Below are 24,122 nucleotides of genomic sequence, written 5' to 3' on the forward strand. Positions count from 1 at the left end.
AGACATCAACAATATATTGGTATCGAATAGATAGCTTACACATTGTACATTGGTAATAAATACTTTTCTGCAATCAAATTTGCAAATGGGCAAAATTAATTGCAAACTTGGTCCATCAATCTGCTCTTTAGCGTACATCGCGAATAACTCAATTATATGACATGCTTTTAGCTCCTTAATACTATTTTGTTTGCCAACTCGTGAAGAGTCAATTTCTTTCAAATATAGTTGATATCATGACCGCAGACAACCTACTTAACTTTCAAATGCAGTATGGTTGAAGAGATTTTTAAAGGAATGGGAACGTTTGGAGACGCAGTGTCGTCATTAATCACTATCACTTTCAGCTTTTTACACATTTGTCTTCAGTGCGTGTTATAAAATGCGGCAGACGTACAATACAATTAAACCGTAGTAAGATATGTGTGCAGATCCTTACACGTGAGGACGATTTTAAACTTTGGAATTACTTTTAGTGGTAATAATTCGGTAAATGCCCAACAGCGTTGTTTTTACCGTCCGCGTAGCATGATACCACCAGCCAGTATACAAGTATAGTCACCTAAGATACTTTGTGATTATTCAAAAAGGAAGAAATAATCTATATAAACAGTATGAAGTAACCCGATTTTTGTTTGTGTATTTTTTTTTTTTAGTGTGTGTGTGTGGGGGGGGGGGTCTCTTCACGCATTAACAAATGACTGTAGGGAAATCCCCTATTGCGCCCATTTGGGAAACATAACTAACCTAGCATACGGCAAAGTAAAGTGTGAAATCAAGACAAATATGAAACGCTTCAGTTTTTTGTTTTTGTTTTTTTTTTTTGCACATTCGTCACTTCAGAATGAGTAAATAGACACCTTGTAATAGACAACTTGCAAGACATTCAGTCATGGATATTCAGTGTGTGAAAGGGATAGGACAATGGTGTTGAGATAGCAAAATGATCGATGATTCTTTGGACAGACACAAGTCGTGTTCACACTGACAAAACATCGAGAACTTTAAGATCGTGAAGACTTCGCGATCGTAAACTTTTCGATCTTTCTAGTCTGATCACGCCTATTGAGTGTTTTCTGTTGATGTAAGGTTAATGATTTATGAAGCGAAAAAAGAAACTTATGAAATATTTTTTACACAAAATCAACGCACGCAGAGTATCTTTTAATGAACATCGGCGATAAAATTGTAATACATTTCTGTCTTTTTTGGTTTGGTTTGGTTTTGTTTGGTTTGCGTCTTATGAAATTTAAGATGCCGAAGCAGTTGTTGAAATACAGGATCCCTCGCACGTGTGTAGGCAATTACGCGTGTGTTTGTGTGTGTGTATATATATATATATATGAGAGAGAGAGAGAGAGAGAGAGAGGAGAGAAAAAAGAAGAAGAGAGAGAGAGAAAAAAAAAGAAGAGAGAGAGAAAAAAAAGGAAGAGAGGGAGAGAGAGGGGGGTACTTTCTTTCCGCCAGACATGATGTCACTCATAACGTGATTGACTGCTGGAAAAGTAGGGTAACATAAAGACAAAGAAACGAGAGAGAGTGAGAGAGAGAGTGAGAGAGAGGGAGAGAGAGAGAGAGAGATGAAGAAAGGACGAGCTTCATTCGAGTTACCGAACTTTTTACTATTTTTCAGATACTCTTCTTTATTTTGATGAAATACAGGAAAATATCCCGTGATAACTGATGAAGGGTATACAGAGCAGCCAGGAGGAAATACCCGTCACATATTAACTGAGAGAATCGAATTGATCGAGACTTGTGGCATTACGGACTTCTCTTCCGAGACTTTAGACCGCCTCGAGGACCGGCTTAGTGAGTTAACTTACAACAGGAAACTGAATTATTGATTTATGAATCATTCACTTGTAACCCAGAAAAGAAAATTACCACTGAGTACATAGTTATCACCACTATTAGACCTTCCATGCAGTCATCGTCCCAATGTGGATGCTTTCTACACTGTCACAGCCTATGAACAATCTAAATCATCAAAACGTCGATATTATTTTTTTCTATCTATATTGTATTAGGATAACCGCGTTGCTGTGAATGGGGTCATTTCTTTTTAATCACAATCATATCAAGTGACGGAACGAGAATTGCGAGCCTTTTCCAAGAGGCTTGACGATGTGTTCAATCAGGTGTTAATCATGCATTATCATTTTTGTTTTTTTGTTTTTTACAGTTTTGATGTTTCGGACAAACTGCGAACAAGCTGTCAATTCAAAAACAAATCTTGCTATTCAAAGAGAGAGAGAGAGAGAAGGAGAGAGAGAACGAGAAAGACTTCAATATGTTACCACTCGAGTCCAGTTCCACAAGATTTCTCTAAAAGTGACAAGGCGTATTAAAGGTGTCGTCATCTCTGAACTCTCAAGCAATGCACTAGATCGTTTACAATTATGATAATAAAACTACATACCAAGAATAGAGTTTTAACAGTGCTTACATTAAGAAATGAAGTCATTACTTCCTTGCTTGTTTCAGATGGTACTTTCCGAATTAATGGTCCGACACCTGTCAAGAGAAAGGAAGAGGAATGTCATTGCGCCGTCTTTGTCTATCATCACAGGTGAGAAATTTATTACCTCCGCCAAGGGATGAGGATAAGTGTTTATTACGGTTTGTCTGTTTGTTTGTCTACGTGCAAAATAAGTCAGAAAGTTGTGAAGGAATTAAGAGATTTTAGATAAAACTTGCAGGAAAGATAAAAAATGACACAAGGAACACGTAATAATTATTATATTAAGGTAGTTTTCAGGAAATTTTCATGGATTTTATGAAGGATTTTCGATATTTTGGCTGGTAACGTCAATGCAAAAGGGAGTTCAGCTGCGCATTTTAGAGGTTTTCATACTCGCACTAAAGTGCGTCCTCTAGTTTCTGCCAGTGCCACGGCACTGGTTTCTGCTGAGGCGAGGCGCGCCGCGCAGCTGGAAGTTGACGTAATAAAAGGCTTCAATATCACTGTATATTGGGTAATCGGGCGACTTTCAGCAGGCACACGTATCGGTAGAAATCATATAGATGTATGGAAGAACTGCTTACAAGATCACTGCTTGAAATAAGCTACTTGGCGGAGGTCTGCGCTCTCAGAGTGCTTCTCTAGTTACACATGTTCCACTGGTATTTACCTGTTATGCAGTCTTCGTTCTTGGCAAATAGTGTTGTAAATGATTGGCTTGAAAGTGAAATGCCACTACATGTTAATGCGGAATGTAGTAGAGTAGCATCAATTAAACACAATCGGAGAATGTAACACAGGTGGATATTGATCCTGAACGTTATGGGATTTCTTCCTGGCATGTTTTTTTTTACACCACACTTAGATACGTTATCACGTAAGGTGAGATAATGATGTCATATCCCGCTATTCGTCTTCAGTCTACCCAATGCAAGAAAAAAGAAAATAAAGAAGTAATACTGATGAATACTTAGGACGACGCCTTTTTACAATCATTCAAAAAAGACATGTGATATCAAATGTTGTAGATTAATGCCTGTGCAATGATAGCTAATGAGACTTTTATAGTGATAACATAATTGCCTCAAATTACACCTTTTTACGATAATGAACAATATGAAGCTGTCACATGTTGTGTGATAACAGCCGGTGATGCAGCTGTTCATGAAATGTATAAAACTCAAACAAAAATAAAGAGAAAAAAAGTGTGTTTGTGTGTGTGTGTTGGTGTGTGGTGTATGTGTGTAAAGATGCTCATTTTATATCATGCAACTTTTCATTAACATTTTCAAAAAATATATAAAATCGTTCTATGTCTTGAGTTAGATCTATCAATTCATATCAACATTCAAACGCAATGAAATTTCACTGTAACTGGCATGCTAATACCTTCTAAGCATCTCCTCACACCAAGCAAGGTGACGGGAACTGTCCGGTTTGTTTTTGCTATGGCACACCAAAAAGTCATTAAACAATTGTATTCTTATCTCAAAATCAAGAGCAACAAAATCACCAGTTGAAGATTAATTTTGTAACAAAATTATTGATGGGGAAGTGCTATTGTAACGGAACAAAGCATGGTTTCTTTTGGCGCACCTATTAAAAAACCGGACGGTTGCCGTTAACGTACTCGGTGTACGGAGGCTTTGCTGCCTATGTGCAATGGTATTTTTTCCATTTAATCTCAGGAAAATGTCGAAAGCAGCCATTTCCGATTGCTAACGAGAAACGCAGATTTAGTTGACACCACGGAGGTGGAAAAGACACTCATCTCCCTGATCACTCACCCGGACCAACGTATCCGGGAGACGAAATGTACACATTTTTACAACCCTGATAATTCAAGAAAAAAGTGAAAATAAAGAAATTCGAGCAGACTTCCCTAACACTTTGCAATCACAAGCCACCTTTACAACAAGGACTGCAATCAAATTTATTGTGTCTTTTACACATTACGCGTTTCACATTGTAGCTCATTTAGATAATGTTTCTTTACTGTATTGGTTCTGGAAGTAGCTCTTTTTTATTAGATTCTTCTTCTACTTCTTTTACCTTTATGTAATAAAAAGAAGTGTATTGCAAGCCTCTTGTTGAGAAGTACAGGAGCGTTCCCTTAGGGCTGACGTCCACTAGGGAGCGGATAAGCCTAGGAAGGGTTGCAGAATCAAATTCTGTCATTTCGGCATCTTTTCCTCGTCATACTGGGACAAGTGTGGGGAATCGGCTTGTCTTGGGACATTCCTAGGAATCACTGCGGACTGACTGCAGACATTCCTAGGAGTGTACTCCGAATTATCAGGAAGAGCGCAAAATACCCCGGAAAATGCTTATTGTAGCCGTACAGTGCGGACACATCTAAGATTACACCAGGACTGGTAAAAAATCATGAAAGAGGACAATTAGGATGACTTGCCGACAACACAGGTTAGGTACGCGGAAAGGATAAGGAAATAGGACAAGGTTATAAACTGGAAGCCGGCTTTCGATTTTTCTCATTTAAGTGCTAGCCGTCACGGAGGTCGATCACACCAGCTGAAATTAACTTTGCCCTATTGCTTCCAATACAAGCTATGAGAGATGCTCAGATAGCAGTATTCCCGGTCCCCTTTGAATGGGTTAGGACGGTCCAATTCTAATAAGTTAAAATAATTGTTCCAGCGTAGATCTTAGTACAGTACTTTGACATACGTATTTGAGCTGGGCGGTCACATTTGAAAAACAATATACTCCGTAATGGCAACTACTGTATTAAAAATCCCGCGAATTAATGTGATTTCTGAAAAGAACGAAACAAAACAAAAAGAACAAGTTTACTCGGAGCGGAGGGGCTGCTTCCTCTTCTTCCCAGTTACTGTTGACAGAGTATCCACTGCCTTCTGCTCTGCTTTCTTCATTGGACGCCGGAAAATGCCGGACATTATTTTACCTGTACCTCATCAGAGGAAGAGAGGTTCGGTTGCGGGACTAGGAGAGGGATCTCACCCTTCTCCCTGTTTTGTCTGTATGTTTCATAGGCATAATGCTATATTGATTCTTCTCCTTGAAAGAAATCCTTTTGCTCGTAGGAATCTGTTGACTTTTTTTGTGTCTTGCCTACACAATCAAATGTCCGCAGGGGCTCTGCGCACTTGCATTTTGCACTTGCACTTGCATCCGCATCAGCACTGGGCTGTCCTAAAACATTCACACACACACACACACACACACACACACACACACACACACACACATTGTAATAATATATTTTTTTTTTAATTCTCGCCGAAGTGAAAACGACATTCGCAAACAATTGACGACGCTTCCGAACCCTCACGTTCGTTTGGCGATCTTTTGCAGACTAAAATACGAATGCTGGATTTTGCCATTCGCATCCTTCGCAAATCGTTCGCGTGCTCCGTGAAATCACACCTTGAGTCGTTGTACATAAATTATGGGTCTTATATTCTTTAATGGGGACGTTTACGTTATTCAACGTAAAAGAGGAATTTGGGTTGATCTATTCCTAGGGATGGGAGTGAATGGGTCCATCGTTAGGTCAAGTAAAGACGACTTTTCAGAGGATAATCAGCTTTTTCCAGATCTCAAATGTATTTTCCTTCTATTTCTCAGAATAAAAAAAAAAAAATGATACGTGTGTCGGTGCATGTGTGCAGGTGTGTGAGGGGCTGTCTGACTCTGTAGGGAATTGTTGTTGCCAATCCACTCAATTTACTCAGTAACCCGATGACCTCAGTATCTACCAAAGAGTAGCATATACACCTGTATATATATCTGCCTTGATACTTTAATTTCAGACCAGTCAGAGGAGAAGACGCGATTAGTTTAATAGCAGATTTCTGCCGCATGGTGTATGACCAGAGAGGTGGCTCTTTCTATTACTGGTATGGGTACTATATCGGTAAGTACGCAGTCTCCTGTATCTCATCAGCCATAAATCTTAGAATTCATGAGGAAGGATCTCTCTCTCTCTCTCTCTCTCTCTCTCTCTTTCTCTCTCTCTCTCTCTCTCTCTCTCTCTAATGCCTTAAATTCGTATTGCCAAACTCCTTCAGTATTCAAATATTTACAAAATGTTAGGCATCGGAAGCTAGAGAGACAGCTTAATCTGCTAAAGCATGAATCAAATCAAAGGTATACAGCATTGTACCAACCGGGGAGCAAATGGGTATTTTTTTCTTCAGTTTTGACAACCACGTACATAATATTTAAAATTGAGTTTTGAAATTCCTTCTACATGCATGGTACAAGACGAACAGAATTCTGCCATCACATTTGTTATTACTCTGTATAGATATTTCTTTTGGTATTTTATAGCAAGGAGTATTTTAGTGTCAAAATAAAGACCCTCAATGGTATACCTTCTTCAGTGTTATACACACCTAAACAGACACTAGTGGTTTATGTTGTAATTTGTAGATTATAATCTTTGTAGACATTTCAAGTTCAATTTGACTTGACCGCCGTGTGCTAACTTTATGTGGAAATTTATAAAAAAAAAGTCAAAAATGGTCTATGGAAAAAAAAAAACGCAAAGGAGGGAGTTAGACCTGTCAGTGCGAGAAGTCGTTGTTAAGTCGCATTCAAACTTAGATACTTCTTTTTCTCATATGCGCTGCAAACAGAATACAGAGATTATTCCCTGCAAAGGAATATGTGCGACAGAAATTTTTCAAACACACACAAAAAAACACAGAAAGTGAGCAAGAGTATACTATGCATTTTTGCAGTGATAGTACTCTCTCTCTCTATCTTTCTTCCTTTCTCAATTACATAATTATATGATATAGACAAAGATTTCATGTTCTATTGAGGTAGTTGATATCACCAACTGTTTTAATTTCATCTGTTACCCGTAGCTTCCATCCTGTAGTCAGCTACTTTCCAATAATAATGAAATAAATCTTTCCACACGTACAATGAGTAAAACGTTATTTATTTTTATACTGCCGATGATATTTGACATGCTGCAGAAGAACGCTTTTTTTTGTCTTTACAGCGTCTGTAGCATGAAGAAAGGTCCAATATTATGATAATTACATGTGGCTTGATAGAACATTATAACATGTTAAAAAACCAGATTGAGCATAGCGCGCTGGGACGAGACCAAAGTTTCCTCAAAAACCTCATGAAGAATAGTCCATACCAATATCTTGCTATGACGTAAGTTGCAATATCTGTTTCTTAGAACGTGATATTTTACACATATTTATAACTCACGTGTTAAAACGAACTTCTTTTTTTTTTTTAGATGTCTAATATCTTTCAGAGGTAAGGGACAATGACCTCAAAGATACTCCTAGCATTCAATATGTAACTTTACCATTTTGTTTTTATGTAACTGTATTATGTTAGATCAATGGTCCTGAAAGGGTTAGAAAAAGTGAAAATGTGTTATTTTTATGTTTTTCTTTTATTTTGTTTTGTTTATATATATATATATACAAAAATGTTTAGATGCGCTGTATGTTACAACTCTAAATGTAATACAAACATAGCCCCGACTATGAATGTCAAAAATGTAAAATTCGACATAATATCCAATCCTATGCTTTACACCAGTATCAAAACTGATTGTCAGAATATACTATTGTTTATTTTATGGAAATGAAAATAAATTTGAATATTGAATCTTGAGTACTTATCACGTCAAATCTGAGTTCCGTCTTTACAATTCAGTCGGGATAACGTAGAGGGCGATGTCTAATACGTGATGCATGAAGGTCTTGACATGGTGCCAATAGTAGACATGCCGTGAACACATTTTGGCCCTCTGTGATGCGTCATTTTGCGTAACGAAAGAAATAAATTAACGAAGCCATTGTATTACGCCTTATCCGTTTACGTAAATAGATGATGTGCTTTCCGAGTTCGTTACGATTTAGGTGTCATCGATGATTTCACAGTGTAGTAATTGACGCCATGTATAGGTTATTCAAAATGTGGAAGGCGACAAACAGTTTCAGTTTTAGTTTGAATTTCAGTGGGTTTATTTTTCTCAACTTTTACAAATCATTATGATAATATCAACAATGCTCACACATTAACATACAGACTAGAGTACTCAAAAGAAATATATATAATTACTTATATTATACTTACACATATGGCTCTTATACTTTGTCTTACGGTATAATATTATACAGATGGAGGAGACCATTATCGATAAGCGGCCACTGTGCGATATAGTTTCTCAGAATGTTCCTTCATTTTCAACTGAATGAATTAAACACATTCCCACAGATTAAAAAGAAAAAAAAAAACATGATCGTGCAAATATTTTCAGTATCATTTAGCCGACAAAGACTGCACAAAGGGAACATAACAAGACAGACACTAATTTGAAGAACCAAGAAGGAGATACCGGAATGGGGACGAGTTGATAGAAGAAAAGAGATACAGTGTAAAGAAGTTCGGAGCTTAAACTAAACAAATTTGTGTTGATTTTTTTTTTTTTTAAATCGCAGTGAAGCTAAGATTATCAAATGTCACCCGCACTAGCTGAACAACAACAACAACGATGATGGTTGTTTTTGTTGGGGTAAGCAGTTTGCAGGGAAGCACTTTGGCTTTTTTTTTTTTTTATAGATTTGGAGCACCCACCCCTCACCACTCACATGACAGCAAGGGAAACTAAAGTCTGGTATCATTCGCATCGTTTTTGGTCGCTATAAACTTTCTAGGATTTGTTGTCGAAGCATGAGCAGGACAATCCTTATTTTGTTCATTTTGTGCTGTAAATATATATTGTAAGGTTATTATGATTTGTAATATGGATGTATCGATGAATTATTTTATATCAGAATTTGAAATTTATGTTCAATTCGTATTGTCCTCAACTTTTATAACGTCATGAATAAACAGCAATCAAATGAATTTGTTGACAAATACCCGTCGAGAGTGCGAGTCCTCTCTTTACCACATTAAACACGATTGTTTCCCTCTAACCATAGCTCTCCATTTCCACCCAGAACTATTTTGCTTTATTTGATTCTTTTTCGTGCGTGTTTCTTCAAGGTCCCAAGCCCTTATTGGAGTATCTGTGAGCAGTGTCTCTTAGGACTCAGTATATTGCATCTCAATCAGGGGCCGCGGAACGTTTTTCAGTTTGGGGGGGGGGGCTGCGGACCCGGAGGGGGTGTCAAGGTCAAACCCGCCCCCTCCCCCCGTAGCCAGGATATGATATATCGGGGGTGGGCGTTACAATGCGAGGGAGTGAAGCGACCGAGCCGAGCGAGCCGAGCGAACGAGAGGGGATGGGTGTGGGAGGGGGTGTCCCCCCTCCCACGGTGAGAACTTTTTGCATTTTGATGTTGTAAATGGTGCTATTTGATGCATGTTTTTGCGTGTTTTATCGACTTGAAACAGCCCCACTTGTTTAAGGTAGCAGGATATTTTTATGTGGATTGTTATTGAACAATAATTGCCTATAAAGTGGTAGCATTGAATTTTTGAATAAACTTCTTGTATTAATTCTAACAGTGAATTTCATGAACGCTGTCTGTTAAGCAGTCAAACAGAAAACGCAAGCACACGAGGATGTTTCTCCTCCCACACGAAGGTGATTTTATATTGTCAGACCTGAAATTCAGCGATCTGGTGCAAACTTTTGGTGCAATACTTTTTTTTATATATCATATTACTATATTTTTTTTCTTGAACGTTCCCCCCAAAAAAAATAAAAAATAAAAAAAAATAAATAAATAATGGAAATAATTAGGTTTTTTTTTTTCATCAGGGAAGTGTTTAAAGCAAAATCACGGCATTTAGCTCTTATTCCGCATGTGTGTGTATGTACAAAGTCTAATGAGGTAGAATGGGAGAGTGTGGGAGGGGGATGCCCCCTCCCGCTCGACGGAGCTTTTGCATTTTTTAGAATTGAAATAAAGCGATCTGAAGCACACTTTTTGTGGGAAATTCGGAAATTGTTATTCCCAAAGGTGCACTAAGTCAATAGAGGAGACAAATCTATGGGAGGGTGGCAAGATACTCCTCCCATATTCGAGGGAGTTTTTGTTTTTCATTTTTAGAACTGAAATTCAATAATCTGGCGCACATTTCTGTTGGAATATCTGGAATTCGTCAATCAGACAAGTGCAAGTGTGTGGAAGGAGACATAGCAGGATGATGTAGGAGGGGATAAGAGATTCTGTATTTCCTGATTGCAGTTAAACATTTTGGTGCACACATTTTGTGGCATACATTTGGAAAACTCAAAGTGTAGCCATAGTCTACTTGTATAAACAGTGCGGGGGGGGCGAACTGGGAGAACGCGTAGGAGAGTGTTACATAATATCCCCTTCCTTCACGCACGAGGGAGCTTTTGCCTTTTTAAAGTTGAAATTTAGATATCTCGTATATCCACATTTGATGGAATATGTGGGAAATTATCAAAACAAATTGATCGGGGGAACTGAGAGAGGAAAGGGTTGATTAAAAGAGGATATTCCCCGTGTACATGAGGGAACTATTGATTTTTCGGAGTGTAAGTGATAAGTCTTGTGCACTCAGGATTATTCAGAATCTTGAGGGGGCGACCGCCCATATCGCCCCCCCCCCCCCCCGACTTTTGCTACGCCGGTGCTTAGACGGAAACTTTATGTAAGGGTGGAATGTTTGGAAAATCAGATTTATGAGGATGTGATTTTTCCCCCGACTTTTCTTTTTTCTTTTCTTTTTTTTTTCACGAACCAAAAGTGTGTGTGTGTGGGGGGGGGGGGGGAGGGGGGCTGCAGCCCCCCCCCCCCCCCCCCGGTTCCGCGGCCCCTGTCAATTACATGCATAGGCCGTCGAGAGACACAACATAAGGGAATATATCATGCTAATTATCATGGATTCGCAGTGGTGAAAACAATCTCGAGATGATATCCAGCATTTTTTTTTTATTGTTGTTTTTTGTTTGGTGCTGGAAATGTTAAACACGTGGTCAGTTTCAGTTTTCAGCCATGTGATTTGAACTTTCAAGACTTATCGTGGTTACGTTGTTTGCTTTTGTTTGTTTGCTTGTTTGTTCTTATTTTATTTTAGATCCATCTTATTTTGATCTAAATCTTCCGGTCATCGTTGTAACCAACAAGAACGAATATGCTGATGCAAAGGCCGTTCGTTGGGATGTCTGCAGGTTCATGGCATATTGGCGCAGGCCCAAAATCCTCATGTTTGAGAACTACACGCAAGAAAATAATGAGGAAGACGTTCAGAAAGACATTGAGTATCTAGAATTCCTCTGGGAGGCACTGAAAAGGTGCGATCGGATGCTCTTATATCGGTGACTTGCCTACAAATAAACGTATGAATGTCATATTACATCATTCAGAAAATATTCCTTTAGATGTCCCTATTCCAAAGGGTATTGCTAGGCATGTTTTTGTTTAGGTGTATAAGGTTGTAAATAGCTTGATGGTAATTTTTTTCCCTAAAGCAATGATAATTATTCCAGGTACTGATGTTGATAAACAACCTCTTTTCTGAAATCCGTTGCGGATTAATGAAGATTTGTGGCATTGTGAGGCAGACATTGGAATAAAGAACATGCAATGTTGAACATGGGAAACTTTTACAGGTTATTTGATACCACACTCTAAGACATTGATTTTGTATTGTTTGCTTCTTCTTGTTCTTCTCCTTTTTTCTCTTTCTTGTACGATATTAACGTAGGTATTTTCTTCTCATTCTTTTTTTTTTTTTTAGCGAAGGCCCGTTTTACCTCGTTGGTCGGGTAAAATTTACCCAGAGTTGTATAGGCAAAATGGACCACTGTGAACGGTCAATACCCAGTATTCTTTGACTGGGTAGTATTTTTTTTTTCTTCTGTTAACAACATTCCAAGCACATACCAAAAGTTTGCAATGAAACACCGTGAACCTTTGTTTTGATGATTGAAAAAAGAAAAACGTTTCGTAAAAAGAAAAAAAAATAGTACATGCCGATACTTATTATCTTTTATGAATATGGGGGGAATTAGTACTTGCATAAAAAGGGAAATGCGGGCACACAGGTTGGAATAAATGTAACGAGGACATCAGTGCCATTCTAATCAGTAGCAATTACACAACAAAAAAGTGCAATCTCGACTATCTTCTTAATATACTTAGTAAACAAATCTATGCTGGTAATATTATTACGTGCATGACTATCAATGCAGTGTGTAAAGGGTTCACACAGCTCCTTGCCAGACGCATCGCTGCTGACACTGGGGTAAAAAAAAAAAGAAAGAAAGAAAACAATCTTATCGCAAAACGACCTTCGGGAAAGTTACAATTGCAGAGTAATGTCTAAATCAGAATATTGTTTTCTCTTTCTCTCTCTCTCTCTCTCTCTTTCTCTCTCTCTATCTATCTCTCTCACGACTTTTAATTGATACGAGTTTCCGGAAATTGGTACCTAGTAATATTGATTGTTGTGTAACTGATTTCTGAAGCATTATCAATGCAAACAGAGTCAGAGAAATTTTATATGCTGCTTCATAACATTGCCCTGCCGATCCTGAAATGAAAACCAATGGCTATAAATTGTTTTCCTGTAACAAATGTCATCAATAAGATAACGTTTTCGTATTGTCTCTCTTCTTGTTTCTTTCAAGACAGTTTTTTTTTTTTATTACTATCAAAACCAGTGCGATTTATATGGACTTTCGCCGCAATTCGCTGGACTCTGTTCTCTGTTCTGTATTCAGCACCTTAAAAAGGGTAAGGAAGCAGGCAATTTTGCACCTAAGCAAGATCCAAGACAGACAAGACCTGCAGACCTAAGAACACACTGGCTTTAAATTACTAAATCTGTGTTGCTTGTTTAATAGCATTATAACGTATGCAATAGATGTATCATAGCTTTCGTTCATCGGCCCCCATGAGATGCACATGACTGAAGCTATGGACAATTAAGAAAATAATTTGAATATTCTGTGATCAATTACAACGCGGCGGAAGTATGGAAGTGACAAAATGATGGAGAATGTCTCTGCTCCCAATATTAAAACAAAAATCTCTAGTTCTGAACAAGTTCGACTGTGATGAAATCAACATTGTGCAAGTTCTCCTGAAATGTATAGATTAAAGATTTTTGCAAAGGTGTACATTAGTTATAAACCTATATTTCATTTTGTAACTTTTTTCTATGCATATGTGTACTTGTTATATCGCCACTGTCTGCCGCTTTTGTGACAAATTTTCTTCTAATAATAAATATTTGCTGTTTGCACCCAAACTATGTCTGTATAATTTCAGTATTAAAGCAATTAAATATTCCCAACAGATACATGCAAACCGCACCAATGAATTGCCTTCCAAAGAAAGGTGAACAATACCATTGATTGATCGAACGTTGTTCTCAAAACAAATGGCGTATGTCTGTGTTATCAAACCGAAACAAAACGTAAGTATAGGCTATAAATTAGAGCGTTATGGGTTACACGTAATGCCGAAGATCCATTTACATTAAAAACAAAGATCGCAGCACTGTATCATTACACCAACACTTTTCAAACGCTATATATATCACTCGTTACCTTGTCAGATTTGCCAATTTACCAACAAAAAACAACAACAAACAAAAACAAAAAACCTAATGCCATAGTCACAGTCACTGTTTCAATAATATTGAAATAAAATAACGACAAAATTGATATATATCAACGCCCAATCAATTGACACACCCTATGAAGACATTTTAGTCTGTTTTGTTCTAAACTTACATGGAATGCCAAATGTGTGTGTGTGTGTGTGTGTGTGTGTGTGCACTTACTGTGTAGATGGTATACTAGAATCCCGATATCCTCCCTTGTGGATTCTTTGTATGCCTGCGTTGCAATGAGGAAAATCAATGACAGGTATTCTTCCCGTCTGTTATCTCTATATCCACTGTCAAAACAATTAATTTCATTATTTCACTGCAATTGCATTCATTCACACTTAAATCCGAGGTATTTTGCACGATAAGGTCACTGTTTGCGCGTTCCCGCTTGGTAAAGCTAATACCTCCTTGGTAAAACATGAACTGAGCCACACTGATATGCGCTATAAACTCTGGCAAAACTGCCTCCCGCCTTATCCAGTTGGCATGGGTCATTTGGTTTTCTTCGCAATTTCTAGTAGAACATCACCCGCCTGGCGACCGTGCTTGTTAAAAATATTACTGTTTTACAAGGATCACACGGCTACATTCGTAACAACCCTAATACACCAACCACCGCGCTTTCGCCCGTTCTTTTCTACCGTGAACATCTGTAAGATGAAACGAATGAATGCATGAAACACGGTAAAGATGAAGGCTGCTATGCGAGGGTACTGTAGAAACATTTCTTTATAACGCGATCATGATTTAAAAAAAAAGAAAGAATATTCTAAACCTTTCTGTGACGATTGCCGGAATGCCAAGCGTACCAAGAGTCGGGCAGACATAACGGTTGTACCCTTATCAGCTGTTCGTAAAGCTGATGAGGACCCTGATTTTAGTAATCATTCGTTGAGCAATCAAGGGAAGTGCAACTGGGACTTTATTTCTTTATGTATTCATGAATAAACGTAAAAATGTATATGTATGTTTATTTATATATATATATACACTCAGCAAAAAAAGTAAGTTCCCCCCTAGCATTTGTGGACACATCTCAAAAAGTATTCAACCGATTTTCATAATTCAAACGGAAATGGATAAAACATTTTATTACTCATAACATGAGTGGCAAATCATTGCCACCAGATATCATTATTGGTGTGAAAAAAATGCATTTTATGTCAAAATGCATGGAAACAAAAGTTGCACTTTAGTGATTTGCAATGACTTTTACACAAATAATCTAACAATCACTCATGATTCTGAACATTTAAAGGGGCTGTGAAATCCACAAATTTGAGCTCTGAGAGGGCTAGGATGTGTTAATTCTTTGATAATCTTTCACCAGTTGTTTGTAAAAAGCACCTGTAAGAGAGAAAATCCAATTTTGCTGCCCTGATTTTGTGTATGTCCAAGTTCCTAAGCTCCGCCCCTTAAAAAAAGTGAAATTTCGACAAATGTGAGTCACGTGACCGAGTACGTCATCTCAAGAACCGAAGCTTTCGTAGCAGACGACACTGCTACACGTTAATACGCACACGGCCCATACCTACCCACGTATCGCGTATGTGTACCCCGCTGTTGTGTGTTGATTATTCGCAAGACGTCGGGTTGTTAAACGTTTGATTGCAAAAATATAGTTTGAAGAGATCTTAGCTACACCCTGTAAACGAAGCAGTCACACCTTTCCCAACGATCAAAATCTACGAAGAATCTGGACCACACGAGTAAAACTGACAAGGGCCGATTGGGACGGGCCCAGCAGCTCAAGTTTGGTGTACGTGTGCAGCGCCCACTTCCCCGGTCCCGAGGATGCATTCGAAGAGAGGCTGCATAACCAATTTCAGAAGGCTGAAGCCCGATGCTTTGCTTGTAATTAAACTGCCACTGCAGCATGGCGAATCGTCCGAGTTGAAGAGGAGTGGCAACAACAACCAGCCGCTGAGAAGAGGAGGAAAATGAGAGTGAGTACCATAATGACTATCGGTTACGGGTTACGACTACGTTCGTTCGGCATTACCGTGAAATACTGTACTGTAGTCCACCACTGCACTGTGCACTCCATTCACCGCCATTCATTTCGTCATAGCCGGTGACTGCTTTCAACCTCCATAGACTTTGCACATACCAGTAGACCACGTCTAGATCTAGTGAAGACGCACACGCAGAACAAGAGGGGACCGATATTGCGTTTTTGTAGGTTCGGCATTTATTTACAAAATTAGAAATTCGGTAAAAATGTGGGGTCTTTCTTTGTGTTTTCATTCGTGAATCGAATATGTCACGGTAGCTGGCTATGCTCTGTGACTGTGTGAGTGTGAGTGTGATGTGACTGCAGTCATAAATCACGTTGCAGTGACAAATGAAATACCATGGGTACTCGATAGCAATGACAATGATATAGATATACAAATAACAGGGTGGTTAGTATGGTTGAGGGGTCTAGATATCGCGCACGAAAATTTGAAATGCTCTTATAATAGAAGTTATTCCATAATCGTACCTGAATTTCTCAATGAATATCACGAAAATGCAGAAAAATCACCTCCCAGAATCTCCTGATGATACGATGACGGAGTAGTGCGCTGTCGCCGTTTGTATGTCGGACTTTTTTTTATGCGTTCAATTTCTCGGGGTATGTAAAGATCGCGCAGCTGCCCTCTGTAGTTTCATGCGTGAAAGTGTCTGCCCCTCTAGCTCTGCGGCTGTAACGTGCTCCGGCTTTCGTAGAATATTTTTTTACTTGATATTAAATTTGTCCCTGTTAAGCAACAGCAGTTTTACCTAACTTGTGTATATTATTGTTATTATTATTATATGTGTTATTATCATTATTATCATTGTTGTTATTATTATCATTATCATTATAACTATTATCACCACCACCATCATCGATCATCGTAATCATCATCATCATTATCATTTTCATTATTATTATTATCACTTCTACCACCATCATCATTTTATCATTCTTATTATCATTATTTTTATTATTGATATTTTCATAATCGTTAATGATTTTCATTTATAAAGTTTTCTTGCAATATTTCTAATCACTTTAACCAATATACACGTAATATAAAATGGAAAAAAGTAAAATATGAACATATATTTTGTGTGTGTGTGTGTGTGTGTGTTTGTGTGTGTGCTTACCCATTCGTCACCCTCTCATTTTCGTCACCCATTTGTCACACTCTCATCTGTTGTTTTCTTCAGTATCATTATGGCCCTCCCCTGTCACAAATATATCACAAGTTAGCGCAAGAAATCACAAGCAAATTCAAATTGAAATCACACTTCAACTTCGCCTGGATAGACTGAAATATTTATTCCTTTGTAATATCATAATCGTTGTGTTAAAATTTGACTGAAAACAACATTTATTAACAGTATTTCAGCGTAGCTGGCAGCATACATTGTTCTTGTGTATGATGACGTCACGTGGTAAACGATCGATCGAACAAATTACGAATTCTATCGACTACGAACGAGACAAGCGAGACGACACGTCTAGGCTACAACATCCTTAGAACAGATTTTAAGGTAAGGTAGGTAAATTACAAGGTAAAAAATTGGAAATTTAGTGGAAAATTTGTTGGAAATCAAAATTTCTTACTTGCTTCCTTCTCATGTTGAGCGGTAAGTCAGGTATGTTTATTCCATGGGCGTATCGGCAAATTTTGCGCTTAGTCCTACGCGTAATATACGTATGCGCGATCATTAGGTCCCTGCGCGAGACCTAGTACCCTTACTATACATAATGACAGGCTCAGTTTTTTTTTTTTCCAAAAAATAAGAGCATACTGGTTTGGGGTACCTACCTGTATGGCTGTAACTCAAGTCAAAGAAAGCCTTATAGGTCACCTATGTTCTAAAGTCAAGACAAAGTTCAAATTCAAAGTCAAAGTTGTATGGACAAAGAACTTGCTCGTCCTAATTGTGAAGAAAGGCAGTGACATAAACTAGTCGCAACTCAGTCGCATCAAGGCAGAAGGGCCAGGACCATAAATGCAGACACATCCATGGGTCAATATCAGTAGGTTTGTGTCTACGTGTAATAGATGCAGACTTCATTTGCAATTTATCCATATGGGCAATTCCACAGTACCGGTACCATGGTACTGTACCGTAACTGATGTTACTATACAGTGCTTTTACAACATTCTGTAGTCTGTAGTACCGGTAAAATGCAAATACCTTTGAATTGTAATTGATATAGCTATAGTTTAAAGGTACCGGTATACAAGGTACATTGTAGCCTTACTGTGGCTAATATATAGAATGATAAATTTTGCACCAAATCTGCATTTCTAAAGAACTGCAAGAAAAAAAAAATGCATCAGTAACTGATGTTACTGACAATTTTGTCAGTGATCCACTGCCGGGTTTCAAGTCGTACAAGTCCAGGGAGCTTATGGGGGAGGGGGGAGCTACATAGTGCATGACACAAAATTTTGGAGGATGAAATTGGGTGGGTAGCTTTGCATAGTAACTGTTACATGTTCTCCCTCCCATATCGATTATCAGCTGAGAAGCAGAAAAAAAAAATTCCTTGTAAAATCGTAGGGGGCAGAAGTGCACAATGCCCCCCCCCCCCCATAGGTACGGTACAGTTGTGAATGCTTCTACCCACGATCAAGATTGCGTGAGAGTGTTGGATGAGGCATAGCTATTTTGTTAAATGCATAATCTGACATTTTATCGAGCTAAAAAAATTTTAGCTGCATAATATTTTGTCAGGATATATACGGTACCACTGCACGATAGTGTGGAAAATGTGAACCTGTTAGTAGAGTTAAAACCTATACATTTCATTCCATAGTTTCTTGGCTGTTTAAGTTTATTCATCTGAGTATATTATCAGGTGCTTGTCAGTCAGCTTGACAAATGAGAATTTCTTATTATGATTATAGATCATTGCTCAACCACGCTGTAAAACTGCAGGTTGTGAGAATTACAAACATTTTGTAAGGAACTGATTTGGCATGTATCCTATGGATTTTTTTTTTTAATGAAGTTGACCATATATTCTATAAATATGCTTTCTTATTACATTTGTGTTTCTTATTTACTAGTCAATTTTCTTATTTACTAGTCAATTTTGAGCATTCATGGCATATGCCATTGACCAAATCAAAGGCACAATCATGAACTTTTCTTGTTTCACATTACAGATGCTGGATGAGCTTCTTGCTAGCCATGAGCATGATCCCCCTCAGGAATCTCTCCAGCCTCAGGAATTCAATACTATATAAGGATTTGTTCAAACCAGAGACTTTTAAAATTGATTTATTGGTTTCAAATTCTACTTCAGACTCTAACTAGCTGCACTCCACTACAATGCCAATAGCAACTGTCCGCAGGCAACTACCAAGAGTGGGAAAAAGCGGTACAAAGTCATCAAGCCCAAGTATAAGCCTGAGAAAGCATCAGTTAAGGTATGCAAAGGAAAGGTCTCATTCTGTAAGTGAATATAATTTTGTCATTACCCTCTCTACAGGAAAAGAATGATCACAGACCAGAAATAATAGTGTACACGGATAAAGAAAGTATGGAAATTAAATTTAGATTACTTGAAATTATAACTCTGCCATGTTGTGATGTATCTTTTGTTCATTTGTTGCGATACAAATTCAACACATTTCTTCAAAATCTGAAAGTTCTTTGTCCTTCAATGGCCTGCTTTTTGTCTATTTATGTGTTTTAATATGTAGGCATGGTTCTTTGGGGTTCTGAGTCACCCTTCCCCCCCCCCCCAAAAAAAAAAAAAAATACGTAATATTTCATATCTAGCTTGTCAACTTCAGTGGGATCACTTGTTGGTTATCACCTTCCCTTACCTCTCACTTTAATGTTATTGTTTCTTCTGCTATGCTGAAAGAATCACACCATGTCCCTCCACCAGCCCTACCCCCAACCATATACTAGTTAAAAAAGAAAAAAAAATCCCACTCTTATTGATATAAGTAATAGCTGAATAGTCTACTATTTAGTTGGAGGTGATTTGAGTATGAGAGCATTAATCAGTTTCGTTAAATCAGAGATTAGTTTTAAAGTAAATATCCAGGCTTTGGTCAAGTTTAACCCTTTGTACAAAATTGAACTTTACACACAAGAGCCATGTGTATGTGAGTGTGTGCTTTCAATGACCCTGAACAATAGACATGAATACCACGAATACCACCTTTTTAGAGCTCTGCTCACTAGGCTTCCCGACTATTGCTCCAAGGCACATGAATGCTTTATTAATAATTCATGATGGATTGCCGTAGGCGCTGTTACTGTTAGTCTGAATTCATGGTAAAGAGTAACATGCATGCACGGATGAACGAAATCAGCACATGTTTTCATGTGCTTGCATACACTACATTTCAGGATGAATAAAGACTAGCTGTGAAAGTGGAATTTCTCATGAATATGTAATAGACCATTCCAATCCTGACCATTGTTCAGGACCATTGTCAGGGTGTTAACCACACACTCCCATACACATCTGACCCCTGTGCAAAATTTACATTTTGTACAGAGGGTTGAAGACAGAGCAGAATCTGAAATCTAACTTCAAAATGAATCTTGAATTTACTGAATCTGATTTATGCTATCATTTCTAAAGCACCTCTAAAAAAATTGTACATTAATCAGCTATTGCACATATCACTGTCAGTGTTATCTGATACATACTTTTGAACTATTAAGGATCCAAAGTAGGAAATGCTTTTTTGTAACACCTAGTGTATATATATATATATATATATATATATATATATATATATATATCATATGTGTGTGTGTATATGTATTGGTTTTCCTTTTTGTCCCCGCCGAACGAGTTCGAGCAGGGGACTATGAAACGGGCTCCGTACGTGTGTGTGTCCGTCCGTCCGTCCGTGCGTCCGTCCGTGCGTCCGTCCGTGCGTCCGTGTGTCCGTGTGTGCGTCCGTGTGTGATCAAAATCTTCAATTTGCTACTTCTCTGTCATTTATGAGCCAATTTTGATTCTGTTTGCTCTATATGATAGCACTACATGGGAGCTTTGAAACTTCTACACAGAATTTCAGTCGTGACCTTTGACCTTGACCTTTGACCTATATTGTACATTTTGCTACAAAATGCTACTCCTTCGCCATTTCTAACCCGATTTCGATTCCGTTTGCTTTATATGATGGCACTAGGTGAGGGCTTCAAAACTTCTACACAGAATTTTGACCTTTGACTTCTTTGACCTTTGACCTTGATTTTTGACCTATATTGTACATTTTGCTACAAAATGCTACTCCTTCGCCATTTCTAACCCGATTTCGATTCCGTTTGCTTTATGTGATGGCACTAGGTGAGGGCTTCAAAACTTCTACACAGAATTTTGACCTTTGCCTTCTTTGACCTTTGACCTTGATTTTTGACCTATATTGTACATTTTGCTACAATATGCTACTCCTTTGCCATTTCTAACCCGATTTCGATTCCGTTTGCTTTATGTGGTGGCACTAGGTGAGGGCTTCAAACCTTCTACATAGAATTTTGACCTTTGACTTCTTTGACCTTTGACCTTGATTTTTGACCTATATTGTACATTTTGCTGCAAAATGCTACTCCTTCGCCATTTCTAACCCGATTTCGATTCCGTTTGCTTTATGTGATGGCACTAGGTGAGGGCTTCAAAACGTTACACAGAATTTTGACCTTTGCCTTCTTTGACCTTTGACCTTGATTTTTGACCTACATTTTGCTACAAAATGCTACTCCTTCGCCATTTCTAACCCGATTTCGATTCCGTTTGCTTTATGTGATGGCACTAGGTGAGGGCTTCAAAACTTCTACACAGAATTTTGACCTTTGCCTTCTTTGACCTTTGACCTTGATTTTTGACCTGTATTGTACATTGGCTACAAAATGCTACTCCTTTGCCATTTCTAACCTGATTTCGATTCCGTTTGCTTTATGTGATGGCACTAGGTGAGGGCTTCAAAACTTTTACACAGAATTTTGACCTTTGACTTCTTTGACCTTTGACCTTGATTTTTTACCTATATTGCACATTTTGCTACAAAATGCTACTTCCGGCGGGGACATATATTACGCACCGCGTAATTTCTACTTTTCCTTGTTTAATAGAACCATGCTTGTTGATATGTATTTCTAAAACAAATATATACACATTTCTTATGATATTTTCTTTTCTTATGGCAGCCTATGTTCATGACCTCATGGAAGAGGTATCCCGTTGGAGTGTCAACTACAGCGCAAGTGAACTGGAAAAGAAAGATGCCCCACCATTCCTTAGCAGCCAGTACACATACCAGGCCAAGGATGAGCTCATTCGCCAGCATACTAGCCACTTCTGTCTGGATACCTGATTATCCATCCTATAGGCTTTCTTCCTAGTTCTTTCATCCATATGCAAGAAGTATGCTAGACACATAGTTATAGACGAAGGGACTGTATCATGAAAACATGAACACTTTTTCATGGTTTCACTCTGGACCCTGTTTTCTGTGATACATGTACATTTACTGTATCATGTTCATAATCATGTTGTATGCTTTGGGAGGCTGTTCTAGCAATAACTTAGCTTATGACACACATATTATTATCTATATATATATCATATGGATGTCAAGATTATATACAGTGTATGTCATATGATGTAAAATGCACTCCCGTTAGAACAAACACGATTATAACGAAATTCCAGTTATAACCAAGTAAAAATTTGGGCCGTAACGTTATCCACTTTATGTGTTTTTGTTGTTTATTTGTTCGGTTATAACAAAAATTCAATATAACGAAAGAAAACTGCGGGTCCCAAGGACTTTGATATAATGGGAGTCCACTATACAGTCATTCAAACATGAAAGAGGTTAACTTGTGGCTTGGATTGCATAGTCTTACATTATTATCATAAAAGTACTCCTAGGTGTACTCAGTTCCTTCCTCTGGCAGATTATCATACACCCGCCAAACATAGTGTGAAGGGGTATGTGATAGGTATCAGTGTGACGTTAGTCGGGCAGGTGATTGACAATTGACATGAAAATTGGTGTTTGTGATGAAATGAAGGTGCAGGTGTGCAAGACTTATTTTTTGTGTGTTTTTCAGACAAAGTGATGCCATGTTAACCAAAGTTTTATCAAAACGTTGTACAGCAATAACTTCCACAGCATTTTAGTAGTTAAGGTCAAAGTTGGTGTTTGTGATGGTCTGTAGCTATTTGTACAAGACACCCTTTGTGTTTGTACCTGACCAAGCATTAGCCATATAGTTTTCTTTTTCATATTTTATTTCAGTTGAGCCAATTACCACACAGTCAAGAGATGATGTATATTGAAGTACTGTGCAGATATCTAATCACCTTCAACTTTTACAACCTTGCACTTTTTGTGGTCACCAAAAAGAATAGCGGTACAATAAAACAAGGAGTACTCCGCATACAAGCTGTATAAAGAGATTTAACAAAGACAATAATGCAGTTAATGCCAATAACATGTAAATGGGAGTTATATTTAGGCAAGGTCAACTGCGATACTGTAAATCAAAGTCACAGAGAAGCATACTGTCAAACTTCATCAGTGGCGAATCCAGAGGGGGCGCAACACCCCTCTTTATTCTTTTTTTTTTAAAACAAAAGAAATATAACAAAAAGGGGAGGGGGTTAATTTAGAATGGCGCCTCCCCTTTATGGAATTCATGGATCCGCTCCTGTACATTGACATCTATTTCTAGTTTTACTTTCATGTAAATTGTGCACAAAGTTCTTGTTAGTATTGGGCAGTAATTTCTCAACATTTTATGAAAGCTTCATTGCAAAAGAGATCATGTCAGAGAATGTTGCATTTAAGGTAATAGCATTTAGTTGAGCGCTTTAGATAAAACATGTACAGTGTACATGAAAGAATACCAAGCACAGTTTGTGTTATGGAAGTTTTCTTGACCATGAGTTTGTTTTTTGTCCTTTTCAGGTACTATATTTTTTTGATATGAGTTCTTTAATTACATAATGTAGCTTTTTTCTTTTTGGATTATTTTTCATATAAATTTCCTTTTGACGTGTTATATGATGAGTACCAACTGTTCTTTGATCATGCAGCTTTTTGAATAATGGAGAAGCTCT

At 37.9% G+C, this 24,122-nt stretch overlaps 1 protein-coding gene across 1 annotated transcript in view; it reads left to right on the forward strand.

The window, feature by feature from the left end:
- The window catches only part of LOC140239751 (uncharacterized), a 46,749-nt gene extending 24,381 nt beyond the window's left edge, over positions 1-22,368 (forward strand). The window contains exon 7 of the mRNA XM_072319572.1: positions 22,202-22,368. Coding sequence (XP_072175673.1) covers positions 22,202-22,368 — 167 coding nt within the window. The remainder of the gene's footprint in view (positions 1-22,201) is intronic.
- Positions 22,369-24,122: the final 1,754 nt, after the last annotated feature.

Source organism: Diadema setosum, chromosome 16 (genome assembly GCF_964275005.1).
Source record: "Diadema setosum chromosome 16, eeDiaSeto1, whole genome shotgun sequence".
Lineage (NCBI taxonomy): Eukaryota > Metazoa > Echinodermata > Echinoidea > Diadematoida > Diadematidae > Diadema > Diadema setosum.